The sequence below is a fragment of the Chiloscyllium plagiosum genome, unplaced genomic scaffold, assembly GCF_037043375.1.
Source record: "Chiloscyllium plagiosum isolate Xiang-an unplaced genomic scaffold, Cpla_swu_hap1 HiC_scaffold_3, whole genome shotgun sequence".
NCBI lineage: Eukaryota > Metazoa > Chordata > Chondrichthyes > Orectolobiformes > Hemiscylliidae > Chiloscyllium > Chiloscyllium plagiosum.
This window is the reverse complement of record NW_028270141.1, coordinates 152,942,237-152,956,396: the sequence shown is the minus strand read 5'-3', so window position 1 is coordinate 152,956,396 and position 14,160 is coordinate 152,942,237. Positions and strand designations below refer to the sequence as shown.

The 14,160-nt window shown below is 42.3% G+C and overlaps 1 protein-coding gene across 1 annotated transcript in view; it reads left to right on the top strand.

Moving 5' to 3' along the window:
- Nucleotides 1-14,160, top strand: part of LOC122540179 (dynein axonemal heavy chain 8-like) — a 1,258,818-nt gene that overhangs the window by 1,121,452 nt on the left and 123,206 nt on the right. Inside the window, exons 74-76 of the mRNA XM_087976819.1 lie at nt 3,283-3,438; nt 8,669-8,851; nt 11,856-11,961. Coding sequence (XP_087832945.1) covers nt 3,283-3,438; nt 8,669-8,851; nt 11,856-11,961 — 445 coding nt within the window. The remainder of the gene's footprint in view (nt 1-3,282; nt 3,439-8,668; nt 8,852-11,855; nt 11,962-14,160) is intronic.

The following is a 14,160-nucleotide window of genomic DNA, read 5'->3' as shown; positions in this document are numbered from 1 at the left end:
ACTTAGTGTCGACCAGACCAGATGTGAGATGTTAGATTTGCTGCTCTGGAGAGTATGAGTGATTTTGTAATCATCACTGCAACTAGTTCTTTATTCCCACTTTCTTATTTAATTGAATTTCTATCTTCCAAGCCACCACAGTGGGCTTTGAATGAAGTATTACAGCATACTGGGGAGGCATTCGTCCAGTGATATTATCATTAGACTATCCAGAGACAAGAAGTGTGGTGCTAGAAAAGCACTGCAGGTCAGGCAGCACTAGAATTGATATTTCAGGCATAAGCCCTTCATCAGAAATAAAGGTCTTATGCCAGGAACATGCACTGGAAAATTCTCCTGCTCCTTAGATGGTGCCTGCGTGCTGTGCTTTTCCAGTACCACACTTTTTGACTTCTGATCTCCAGCATCTGCAGTCCTCACTTTCTCCTAATAATCAAGAAACTCAGCTAATGTTCTGGGCACATGGGTTCAAATCCTGCTGTGGGTGATGGTGGACTTAGAATAGAATAAAGAATTTGGAGTTAAAGGTTTAATGATGACAATGAAGCCATCAGGAAAAAATCATCTTGTTCAGTAAAGTCCTTTAGAGAAGGAAATCTGTCATCCTCACCTGGATTGGACTACATGTGACTCCAGATCCACAGGGACTTTTAACTGCCCTCTGAGTCATTAGGAATGGACAATAAATGCTGGCCTAACTAGAGATGCCCACATCCCTGGAGGCATCTACCAATCTGAAGCCCATCGAACCTACACTATTCCATTTTCATCAACATGTTTATCCAATTACTATTTAAATGCCCTTATAGTTGGCAAGTCTACTACTGTTGCAGGCAGAGCGTTCCACCTCCTTCCTACTCTCTGAGTAAAGAAACTATCTCTGACCTCTGTCCCATATCTATCACGCCTTAATTTAAAATTATGTCCGTTCATGCTAGCAATCAGCATCCGAGGAAAAAGGCTCTCACTGTCCACCCTATCTAACCCTCTGATCATCTTACATGTTTCTATTAAATCACCACTCAACCTTCTTCTTTCTAATGAAAACAGCCTCAAGTCCTTCAGCCTTTCCTGATAAGACCTTCCCTCCATACCAGGCAACATCCTGGTAAATCTCCTCTGCACCCTTACCGAAGTTTCCAGATCCTTCCTATAATGCAGCGGCCAGAAGTGTACATAATACTCCAAGAGCGGCCGCACTATAGTTTTTACAGTTGCAGCATGACCTTGTGGCTGTGAAACTCAATCCCTCCACCAATAAAAGCGAATGCACTGTATGCCCTCTTAACAACCCTATCAATCTGGGTGTCAACACTCTCGGTGTACATGGACACCGAGATCTCTCTGTTCATCAACACTGCCAAGAATCTTACCATTAACCCAGTACTCTGCATTCCTGTTCCTCCTTCCAAAGTGAATCACCTCACACTTTTCCGCATTAAACTCCATTTGCCACCTCTCAGCCCAGCTCTGCAGCTTATCTAGGTCCCTTTGTAATCAGCAACATCCTTCAGCCCTGTCCACAACTCCACTGACCTTAGTGACATCAGCAAATTTACTAACCCATCCTTCCATGACCTCATCCACATCATTTATAAAAATGACAAACAGCGGTGGCCCCAAAATAGATCCTTGTCGTATACCACTAGTAACTGAATTCCAGGCTTAACATTTTCCATCAAACACCAAACTCTGTCTTCTATCAGCTAGCCAATTTCTGTTCCAAACCGCTAAAATCACCCTCAATCCCATGCCTCGGTATTTTGCACAATAGCCTACCGTGTGGAACCTTATCCATTGCCTTACCGAAATCCATATACACTAGATCAATCACTTTACCCTCATCCACCTGATTGGTCACCTTCTCAAAGAACTCAATAAGGTTTGTGAGGCATGACCTACCCTTCACTAAACCATGTTGACTATCCCTAATCAACTTACTCCTTTCTAGATGATTATAAATCCTATCCTTTATAATCCTTTCCAACACTTTACCCATAACCAAAGTAAGGCTCACTGGTCTATAATTACCAGGATTTTCCTTACTACCCTTCTTGAACAAGTGGACAACATTTGATATCCTCCAGTCTTCTGACACTATTCCTGTAGACAATGCCGACACAAAGATCAAAACCAAAGGTTCTGAAATTTTCACCCTAGCATACCAGAGAATCCAAGGATAAATCCCATCTGGCCCAGGGGACTTATCTATTTTCACACTCTCCAGAATTCCTCACACCTTCTCTGTATGAACCTCAATCCTGTCTAGTCTAATAGACTCTATCTCAGTAATCTTCTTCACAACATTGTCTTTTTCCAGAGTGAATACTAAGGCAAGATATTCGGTTAGTGCCTCTCCTATCTCCTTGGACACCACGCACAACTTCCCACTACTATCTCTGACTGGCCCGAATCTTACTCTCATCATTCTTTTATTCCTAACATACCTAGAGAAAGCTTTAGGGTTTTCCTTGATCCTACCTGCCAAAGACTTCTTATGTCCTCTCCTGGCTCTTCTTAGCTCTCTCTTTAGGTCCTTCCTGGTTAACTTGTGACTCTCAAGCACCCTAACTGAGCCTTCACGTCACATCCTCATATAAGCTTCCTTCTTTCGCTTGACAAGAGATTCAACTTCTTTAGTAAATCAATTCCTTCACTCGACCACTTCCTCCCTATGGAGGAAGGTACATACTTATCAAGGACACACAGTATCTGTTCCTTGAACAAGCTCCACATTTCAGTTGTGCATATCCCCTGTAGTTTCCTTCCCCATCCCATGCATCCAAAATCTTGCCTAATCGCATCATAATTGCCTTTCTCCCAGCTATAACTCCTACCCTACGGTACATACCTATCCCTTTCCATCCCCATAGTCAACATAACCGAATTGTGGTCACTATCGCCAAAGTACTCACCTACCTCCAAATTAACACCTGGCCTGGTTCATTACCCAATATCAAATCCAACGTGGCCTCACCCCTTGTTGGCCTGTCTACATGCTGTATCAGGAAATCCTCCTGCACACATTGGACAAAAACTGACCCATCTAAAGTACTTGAATGACAGTGTTTCCAGTCAATATTTGGAAAGTTAAAGGCTGCCCGTTACTCTCACTCCTGTCCAGAATCATCTTTGCAATCCTTCCCTCTACATCAGTAGAACTTTTCAGAGACGGAATGAATTTTTTAAAATCTGGATTATAAGTAAATAAATGTTACCACTGTGTTTCCATTGCCTCAGTTGATAAACATATTACGAATGACAATTTCCTTTTATTTCAAGGTAACATCACTTAACCACAAGTATTTCCGGAATCACCTGGAGGATGCTCTTTCACTTGGACGTCCTCTGCTATTGGAAGATGTGCAGGAAGAATTGGATCCTGCACTGGACAATGTGCTGGAGAAAAATTTCATCAAATCTGGGACCTCCTTTAAGGTGAGTGAATATATGCCACTACCATTAGAATCATCAGCTTCGGCTTAACTATTGTCACTGAAGATTAATAAGACACTACACTATTGTATCCCCAAACCACACACACACAATAATGTTGGCTGATTCTATTTGTTGTGAAGTCTAAGCAAAAGGTAAGCCCTTAATGTTTAATGCAACCACATTTCCGAAGGACAGAAGGAGGGTTAGGGTGTCCTTTGCGCAAAGTAAGAAGTGCCTGTGCCTCTGGATCAGAAGGTCTGGGTTCACATTCCACCTGCTATGGAGGTAATGTCACAAGGTGCCTGAATGTATTGGTTTGAATATAAATATAGTGTGAGACTTGGAGTATAAAGGTGAATTTACACTGTTTTGAAACTACCTAAAAGGAAGGGTCTATTAGAAAGTAGGAACAAGATGATGCCAACCTTCAGTTTAAAATACAAGGACATATGAATATGGTGTAATGAAGCTGCTCCTTTAACAAGGTCATGCTGTCCTTGGTTTTTCTTCAGGAGGTCATAAAAACACAGGTTCCAAAAGGTCTGTGCTTGGATGGGTTTTAGGGCCAATTTGTTTACAGATAACAGATACTTTCTCAGGCAGAAGGCTTTCAAATAAAAAAAACACTTTTATAATGAAAGGGGAGTGACAAGTTCTCCCAGCTCAGTTTTCTCTGGTTTGGTTTTAATGCAGAAGTGTGTGTGTGTGTGAAGAAAGGCTGCTGGACTTTCTCACTCTCTCTCTCTCTCTGACTTCAAGCCTGTAAGAACTTGTTTGATTTTACCTTTTGTGCCAAGGACTGTTTGTGGGGATTGTTGCTAGTATTCTGGAACAGCCTCATTAAGTCGGGATAGTCTGTTGGGTGTTCAGATAGAATAGGTTATTCAGTATCCTGCTTTTTGTTCTTTGTGTTTCATTTAGTAATCTTGCAAATAAATTCTGTTTTGTTTAAAACTAAGTGGTTTAACCAGCTGATTCTCTCCTGGAATATCCACATTACATCTGCTTAAAACAACCAGCAAAGTTAGAGTCTAGGCTACCTTCTGGAAAGATTTTGAGGGGTCTGGTCTAGTCCATAACAATGGTCACAACACAGAAAGAGGCTATTCAGCTTGTCAAGTCTGTATTGGATCCCTGAAGGAACATTTCACCTCATGTTACTCACCAGCTTCTTCACTTTAACACTGCACATTCTTCTTTTTCAGAAAACATTCCAATTCTCTTTTAAATAACTCAACTGAATCTGCCTCCACTGGGCGTTCAGAGCATTCCAAACCCTAACTGCTTACTGCAAGGAAAAGCTTTTCCTCATGTCACCATTGTTTTGCAAATTACCTTAAATCTTTGCCCTTTGGTTCTCTCTACTTCCACCAATGAGAACAGTTTCTCCAATTTACCCTTTCAGACTCCTTACATGCAAACATGCAAGCGAGGAAATAACTTGCAGCATAATACAATTTATTACAATGCTTTACAAATTATCACTGTCCTAAATACATTGTAGGAAGAAAAGACAGTGGAGGTAAGAACTTTTGAGACTCTGGTTAAAAATAACTTTGTTTTATAGTAGAAATTTATGGACAAACTTCCCTCAAACTGACCCATTTGCAGACGGCGAAGGGGTAGTGGGGTGACAGCAGATCAGGATCACAATCACCATGGTAGCAGGCATTGCCATGGCTGTTTAACATGACCACAGCATTAGCATCTCTCTTCTGGGCTGACTGACCAATTACAAAGTGCAGGCAAGATGATAGCCTCATCTGTCAATGAGAGCATTTTCATTTAGAAGGACCTGATAGAACTCAGATTGCTCGCTCTCCAAAATTTTGTCCTAAAGGTTGCAGCATGGAATGGAGATGTGGGAAGGCTGCCCCAAAGGTTCTCTGACTCTTCCTTGGATGTGACACTGGAGTTGATGAGGATATGGAGAATTGTGTTGATGTGAGAATGGCCAGTTACATTAAAACAAGTTGGAAGTCTTTGAGGTACTCCCTACATGATGAATTCAGTGCCATAAGAAGTTCAGTGACCAGTCCCTAAGGATAGAAGATAAATGGCAAATTACTGATAGGTGCCAACCTCAATCTCTCTGGTTGGCCCAACATTGACCTGCACAGCATTTGTCAGAGAAACACATTGAATAGCAGCATGCATTATTCTTTCAAGAGACTTCCCCAAATCATCATTCAGACATCCAACACTCATATGCTTCCAATTCTATTAACCATCACATGCCCATCCCCTTTACAAATATTCTTATTCCATCCTCTGCATATTTTATACATCTCTCACTCATAACTCTTGCTTTGTTGCACTGCAGGCAACATAGGAATGCATAAAACTCCAGGGAGAGGTAGTAGCTTCTATTGGAAGTGCAGTTATGCTAATCATGACTACAGCAATAATAAAGGCATTGATTATCTCTGGAGTGATATAATCCATGTACATCAGTGATGGAGAGATGAGTCTCCCACCTACCTGGTGACGAATTTAATGTCACTTGATACATAACAATCACTAATGTCGAACTGCTCTCATCATGAACTCATATGTTGAGATATGCACAATGCTGGGTTAAACCCATTCTACGTGTCATTTCCAATTCTGGGCCAGATGGCTATACTGTCCACTTCCTAGTAGGTGGGAATGGGCAAATATAACTTCAGGTGACAAGAGAAACAGTCATGAGTATTGGGAATGGGCTTATGCCCGAAACGTCGATTCTCCTGTTCCCTGGATGCTGCCTGACCTGCTGCGCTTTTCCAGCAACACATTTCCAGCTCTTTTTCTTCTTCTTGACCAGTGTTTAATTTGGCAGCCATTTTCATAGGAAGAGCTGGTGCAGTCCAGTCAAAACATATTGCAGTGAGAACAGGCAGTCCTGCTGCAGAGCTTCACGGTCCAACGTCCATACTGCTACTTGTCTGCATCGAGAGGGCCTGAGAGCAGATGAGATAGGTTGTTTGGAGAAAGAATCTGGGAGAGTGGCCATGTGCATCCTCCACCCTGGAAGTGGGTCCTCCAGTGAGGAGGAGCAGCTAAGAAGGGATTTAAGAATTCAGTCCAGAAAAATATCTGGCCACCTGTAGGTACAACCTCAGAATATAGGAGTGGGAGAAGGCCACAGAGGGGTGGTGCAGGTCCGCTGTAATATAAAGAAAGGACACTATAGCAGGGTGTACATATAGCATAGAGTCATAGAGATGGACACACGGAAACAGACTCGTCGGTCCAACTCATCCATGCTGACCAGATATTCTAATCTCATCTAGTCCTATATGCCAACACTTGGCCCATATCCCTCTAAACCCTTCCTATTCATATACCTATCCAGATGCCTTTTAACTGTTGTAATTATACGAGCCTGCACCATTTCCTCTGGCAGTTCATGTACCACCCTCTGTGTGAAAAGGTTGCCCCTAGGTTGCCATCTAGTTCTGGTGTTCCCCACCCCAGGGAAAAGACTTTGAATATTTATCGTATTCATGTCCCTCATGATTTTATAAACCTCTATAAGGTCACCCCTCCAACACCCCAGGGAAAACAGCCCCAGCCTATTCAGCATCTCCTTCTAGCTCAAATTTTCCAACCCTGGTAACATCCTTGTAAATCTTTTTTGAACGCCTTCAAACTTCACAACATCTTTCTGATAGGAAGGAGACCAGAATTGCACGCAATATTCCAAAAGTGGCCTAATCAATGTCCTGTACAGTCGCAACATGACCTCCCACTCCTGTACTCAATGCTCTGACCAATAAAGGAAAGCATACCAAACGCCTTCTTCACTATCCTATCTACTTGCAACTCCACTTTCAAGGAGCTATGAACCTGCACTCCAAGGTCTCTTTGTTCAGCAACACACCCAAGGATCTTACCATTAATTGTATAAGTCCTGCTCTGATTTGCTTTTCCAAAATGCAGTACCTCGCTTTTATCTAAATTAAACTTCATCTGCCACTTCTCACCATATTGGCCAAACTGATCGAGATCCAGTTATAATCTGAGGTAACTTTCTTCTCTGTCCGCTACACCTCCAATTTTGGTGTTATCTGCAAACTTACTAACTATACCTCCTATGCTCACATCCACTTGAGCTACACTCAATGATGAGGCAGTAGTTTAACTGAAACTCTCCAGAGAGGTTACTGCAGATCATCGTGCCATGGTAACTAACGAGCATGAATGATGCTGTTGGTCACCTAATGGCTGTAGTAGTAACAATCCTCATGGACTTTAGTTTCTACATGTCTGTTTCATTCTAAAGTCAAGAGTGTGGTGCAGGAAAAGCACAGCAGGTCAGGCAGCATCTGAGGAGCAGAAGAGTCAATGTTTTGGGTAAAAGCCCTTTCGCCTAGTTTCATTCCAATGGCCAAGTGGAGATGCATGCATTCAGCAAAGTATCATGGCTTCAGTGTGGTGCCAATGTCTCTGAAGGTTGCAGTAAATCAATTATCATACTGATCCAGAAAGCCCAACCTAAGACGACAGTGCTGGATGCCTGAAGTACAAGGTGTGCTAGGTTGAACACAAGTTCCCACAGACCAGCCAATAGCACTCATTAACAAGAAGAGATTCCAATCCCTTAGTGTCCAACTGTTCTGTGAGTACTGCCTCTGGATCTTGCAATACCACGGAAACAATTAGGATGCCTGCACACCAAGACACTCCCAGGTGCCAAGCTTTTCGCTTCATCCACATTCTACCAAGGTCAGATTATTGGTGACAGTGGCTATCCATTAAACTACTGATCAGTGAAGGTACCCAATAGCAGAATTAAAGACTCTTTTTCTGAAAACATCCAACTTTGACAACAAGACCAATGAACTGGTAATGCAAATAGAAATACATGGGTGTGATATGATAGCCATTTCAGAGATGTGGCTACAAAATAACCAATGCTGTGACCTGAATATTCAAGAGTATTTAACATTTTGGAAGGATTGAAAGAACAAAATGGAGATGGGAAAGCTTTCCTTGAATAAAGGATTGGTTTTCCCCACTTTGCCCAGTTCTGATGCCAGTGGCCCTTGACTTTCTCCAAGGCACTGCCTCAGCCTAACAAAGTCAACCTGTGAACCAATCAGCACCTTTGCTTCCTGTTATATAAATTATTGTGATTGTTTGAAATGTGGAATTCTCCTGTTTACTGAAGTGTGTAAGATGAAAACCTCAGGCAACATGTCTCTCTTTTCAGCAGTAAAATATTTTTAATTGATTGCTTTTACAGGTGAAAGTGGGTGATAAAGAAACTGATGTCATGGCTGGTTTCATGTTCTACATTACTACAAAACTTCCAAACCCAGCCTACACTCCAGAAATTAGTGCCAAGACATCCATCATTGACTTCACCGTAACCATTAAAGGTCTTGAGAACCAGTTGCTTGGACGTGTGATCCTTACTGAGAAACAGGTAAAGTAGGGCATTTCTCAGTCCCACATGCAAAGGGTCCAAAGAAGACTGATTGATTCGGGGATTGAGGAGTATCATGAAATATTTGAGATTAACATTTTTTGAGTTGTCAGTTTTATATGCAATGTAGACAGGCCTACAAGACGCGAAGCCACTTTATATTTAGTACTGGGTAACAAGCCTGGCCAGGTGTTAGATTTGGAAGTAGGTAAGCACTTTGGAGACAGCAATCACAATTCTGTCAGGTTTACTTTAGTGATGGAAAGGGACAGGTGTACTCCACCGAGCAAGAGTTACAGCTGGGGAAGGGAAATTACAATGCAATTAGGAAAGATTTAGGAACCGTAGAATGGGGAAGGAAACTGCAGGGGATGAGCACATTAAAAATGTGGAACTTATTTAAGGAAAAGCTCCTGTGTGTCCTAGATAAGTATGTACCTGTCAGGCAGGGAAGAAGATATAGAACGCATGAGCCGTGGTTTACTAAGGAAGTGGAATCCCTGGTCAGGAAGAAGAAGAAGGCTCAGGTTAGGACAAAATGTGAAAACTCAGGGCGCTTGAGGGTTACAAGGAAGTCAGGAAAGACCTAACAAGAGAACTCAGAAGAGCCAGGAGGAGACATAAGAAGTTGTTGGTGGATAGGATCAAGGTTAACCCTAAGGCTTTCCATAGGTATGTCAGGAACAAAAGAATGACGAGAGTTAAATTAGGGCCAATCAAGGATAATTGTGGGAAGTTGTGTGTGTGGAGTCAGAGGATATAGGGGAAGCACTAAATAAATACTTTTCAACAGTGTTCACTATAGAAAATGAAAATGTTGGCAAGAAAGGTACAGAGATACTTGCATCTAGACTAGAAGAGATTGAGGTTCACAAGGAAGAGGTATTAGAAATACTGCAGAGTGTGAAAATAGACAAGTCCCCTGGGCCGGATTGGATCTATCCTAGGATCTTCTGGGAAGCAAGGGAAGAGATTGCCAAGCCTTTGGCATTGATCTTCAAATCATCATTGTCTACAGGACTAGTGCCTGAGGACTGGAGGATAGCAAATGTGGTTCCCTTGTTCAAAAAGAGTAGTAGAGACAACCCTGGTAATTACAGACCAGTGAGTCTCACTTCAGTTGTTGGTAAAGTGTTGGAAAAGGTTATAAGAGAGAGGATTTATAACCATCTAGAAAAGAATAATCTGATCAGGGATAGTCAGCACGGTTTTGTGAAGGGTAGGTCGTGCCTAACGAATCTTATTGAGTTTTTTGACAAAATGACCAAACAGGTAGATGAGAGTAAACCGGTTGATGTGGTGTATATGGATTTCAGCAAGGCGTTTGATAAGGTTCCCCACAGTAGTCTATTATACAAAATGCGGAGGAATGGGATTGTGGGAGACATAGCAGTTTGGATCAGTAATTGGCTTGCTGAAAGAAAACAGAGGGTTGTAGTTGATGGAACATGTTCATCTTGGTGTCCAGTTACTAGCGGCGTACCGCAAGGGTCAGTGTTGGGTCCACTGCAGTTCGTAATTTTTATCAATGACCTGGATGAGGGCTTAGAAGGGTGGGTTAGTAAATTTGCGGACGACACTAAGGTCAGTGGAGTTGTGGATTGTGACGAAGGATGTAGTAGGTTGCAGAGAGACATAGATAGCATGCAGAGCTGGGCTGAGAGGTGGCAAATGGAGTTTAATGTGGACAAGTGTGAGGTGATACACTTTGGACAGAGTAATCGGAATGCAAACTACTGGGCTAATGGTAAGATTCTTGGGAGTGCAGATGAGCAGAGAGATCTTGGTGTCCATGTACACAGATCCCTGAAAGTTGTCACCCAGATTGACAGGGTCGTTAAGAGGGCATACAGTGTTTTGGTCTTTATTAATAGAGGGATTGAGTTCCGGAACCAGGAGGTTATGCTGCAGCTGTACAAAGCTCTGGTACGGCCACACTTAGAGTATTGTGTACAGTTCTGGTCACCGCATTATAAGAAGGATGTGGAAGCTTTGGAAAGGATGCAGAGGAGATTTATTAGGATGTTGCCTAGTATGGAAGGAATATCTTACGAGGAAAGGCAGAGGGCCTTGAGGCTGTTCTCGTTAGAGAGAAGAAGGTTGAGAGGTGAATTAATAGAGACATGCAAGATAATCAGAGGGTTAGATAGGGTAGACAGGGAGAGCCTTTTTCCAAGTATGAGGACGGCAAACACGAGGGGACACAACTTTAAAGTGAGGGGAGATAGGTATAAGACAGATGTCAGAGGTAGTTTCTTTACTCAGAGAGTAGTAAGGGTATGGAATGCCTTGCCTGCAAAGGTAGTAGATTCGCCAAGTTTAAGTGCATTTAAGTCGTCATTGGACCGGCATATGGACGTACATGGAATAGTGTAGGTGGGATGGGCTTCAGATTAGTATGACAGGGCAGCGCAACATCGAGGGCCGAAGGGCCTGTACTGCGCTGTAATGTTCTATGTTCTATGTTCTGAATCAAGACCATTTCACATCATAAACTGTTCTTCTAAACTAAATTGTTGTACCAGCAAGAGGTTAACATGGCAATCCACAGAAAAGAGGAGGAATTAAAATAAAGTACTTCAAGCCAGTTCACTATATTAGTAAAACCATTCAGAGTGATTAAAGTGTACAATTATGCAGCTGTTTCTTCACAAAGATTACTTTGCTGTTCGCTCCACTAATTGCGGAACACCTAAAGGACCTCTTTTATATAGCATTCCTCAGAATCCAGATTTAATTTTACACAACCCTTTCTAACTAGTCAACCAGACACAAATCTATTTTATACATCCTATTTGTCCTCTTATTTGCTCCTCTATAGTTTTTGTGTGGTAGAAATGGTTAAGACACGTTTCCAAGGCACAGGATATCTGGCTACATTGTCTAGCATTTCACTGAAACACTCCCTTTTTCTACCATCCTACAATTGTATCCTGTAATAATATTATACTTTACTTTTCCCTTTACCAGTTTGGGCAATTATTTTTAACCACCTTTCCATTAGGAATTGGAAGCAGAGCGTGTGCAGCTGATCGAGGAAGTCACTGCCAACAAACGCAAAATGAAGGAGTTGGAGAATAACCTGTTATTCAAGCTCAGCACCACCAAAGGTAAATAATTCATTTAAAATCAAAATAGTGCAGATTCTGGAAATCTGAATTAAAAAGAGAAATTGCTGGAGAAATGCAGCAGTTCTGGCAGTATCTGTGGAGAGAGAGAAACAGAGTTAATGCTTCTGACATAAAAATAGAAAATGCCAGAGAAATTTTTCAGGAACCAGTTCTGAAGGGGAGTCATGTCAGACTTGAAACATTAACTCGCTCTCCATTCCTCCACTTGTATTAAATGCTTACCCCAGGTGGGCTGAAATTTCTCAATAAAAGCAGCAGTTCTGAAGAAAATTTATATCAAATTAGAAATGTTAATTATTTCTGTTCCCACAGATAAATCATAATGCCACAAGAAATAAGAACAGGAGTAGGCCATTTGGATCCTGATCCTGCTCCACCATTCCACAGGATCATGGCTGATGCAACATTCCTCACGTCCACTTTCCTACCCTTTCCCCATAACCCTTGATTCCCTGACTGATTAAGAATCTATCTCAGCCTTAAATGCACACAAGGACTCTGTCACCACAGCTCTCTATAACAAGGAATTCCAAACACTCACAACCTTCTTAGAGAAGAAGTTATTCCTCATCTCAATCTTCAGTTGGCACCCCTTTACTCTGAGACTCTGGTCTAAGGTTCTCCCATGGATACATCTCCTCAGTATTCTCTTTGTCAAGCCCCTTAAGAATCCTATACGTTTCATTGCGATCATCTCTCATTCTCCTAAACTCCAGTGAGTAGAGTCCTCACTTGTTTAGACTTTGCTCATAAGACAGTCCCACCATATTGGGGATCATCTTGTGAACCTTCTCTGTACTATCTCCAATGAAATAATATATTTTCTTAAATAAGGAGACCATAACTGCTCACAGTTCTCCAGGTGTGGTCTCACCAGCACCTTGTACAGTTGCAGTAAAACTGCCCTGCTCTTAAACACCAATCCTCATCACAGATCATCAAATCCAGAATTGCCTATTCCCTAATGGGCTCTATCATAAACTGCTCCAAAATACCATGACAGAGACAGAGACTGTCCACTTGCATTTGATGTCCCCTTTGATTATTGTAATAGTGTCATTTTTACATGCCTTTTCCACCTCTTGATTTATTTTCTAACCCACATCCTGATTATTGCTAGGATGCCTGCGCATAACTCACATCAGGGTCTTTTTTCCTTTGCAATTCCTCAAATCTGCCAGTACAGATTCTACTCCTTCTGATCCTATATCGCTCCTCCCTATTAATTTAACTTCATTTCTTACAATCAAGACCATACTGCACCCTCTATCCAACTGCCTGTCTTTTTGATGAGACATGTATTCTTGGATATTTCGTTCCCAGCCCTGATCTACTTACAGCCACGTCACTATGATGCCCACAACATTGTATCCCCCAATTTCAATCTGCACTACAAGCTCATTTACCTTGTTTCACATACTGCGCACATTTAAGTAAAATACCCTCAGTCCTGAGGTGACTGCCCCCTTCTCATGGTTGTCTCCTTACCCGCTTTGCCTGAAGTTAGATTATGACCCTTTCCATACCCTCAGTAGAACCTCTTTCCTCTTTCTGCCTATATCGTTGGTACCTAAATGGACCACAACAATTGGATCTTTCCCCTCCGACTGCAGGATCCTTTGCAACCTAGCAGGGATATCCTGAGGCCAGGCACCAGGCAGGCAATACAGTCTTCAGGACTCTCGATCCTGGCCACATTTCTTGATTCTGATCTCCAGCCTCTGCTGTCCTGACTTTCTCTCATTCACTCAACAGCCCCTACTTTCATCCACACAGGGAGCAAGAATCTCCAACCTGTTAGTCAAGCTCAAGGGCTGAGGCTTCTTCAGCACTACCTCCTGGATCCCTCTACACACCTCGCTCAACTCACACTCTCCTGTCCCTGACCACTGACTGAATTTGAGGTAGTTAATCTAAAGGTGTGACTGCTTCTTGAAACACAGCATCCAGGTAACTCTCCCCCTCTCTGATGTGTCGCAGTGTTTGAAGCTCTGACTCTAGCTCATCAACTCTGAGCCGGAATTCCTCAAGCAACTAACGCTTGCGGCAGATGTGATCACTATGACCACAGTGAGGTCCACCAGCTCCCACATCATGCAGTTACAACACATTGCCTGGCCCTGCATCTCTAATGACTTGATTCTTAATTTGTTTTCATAAAAATTTTCTACAGGTCTT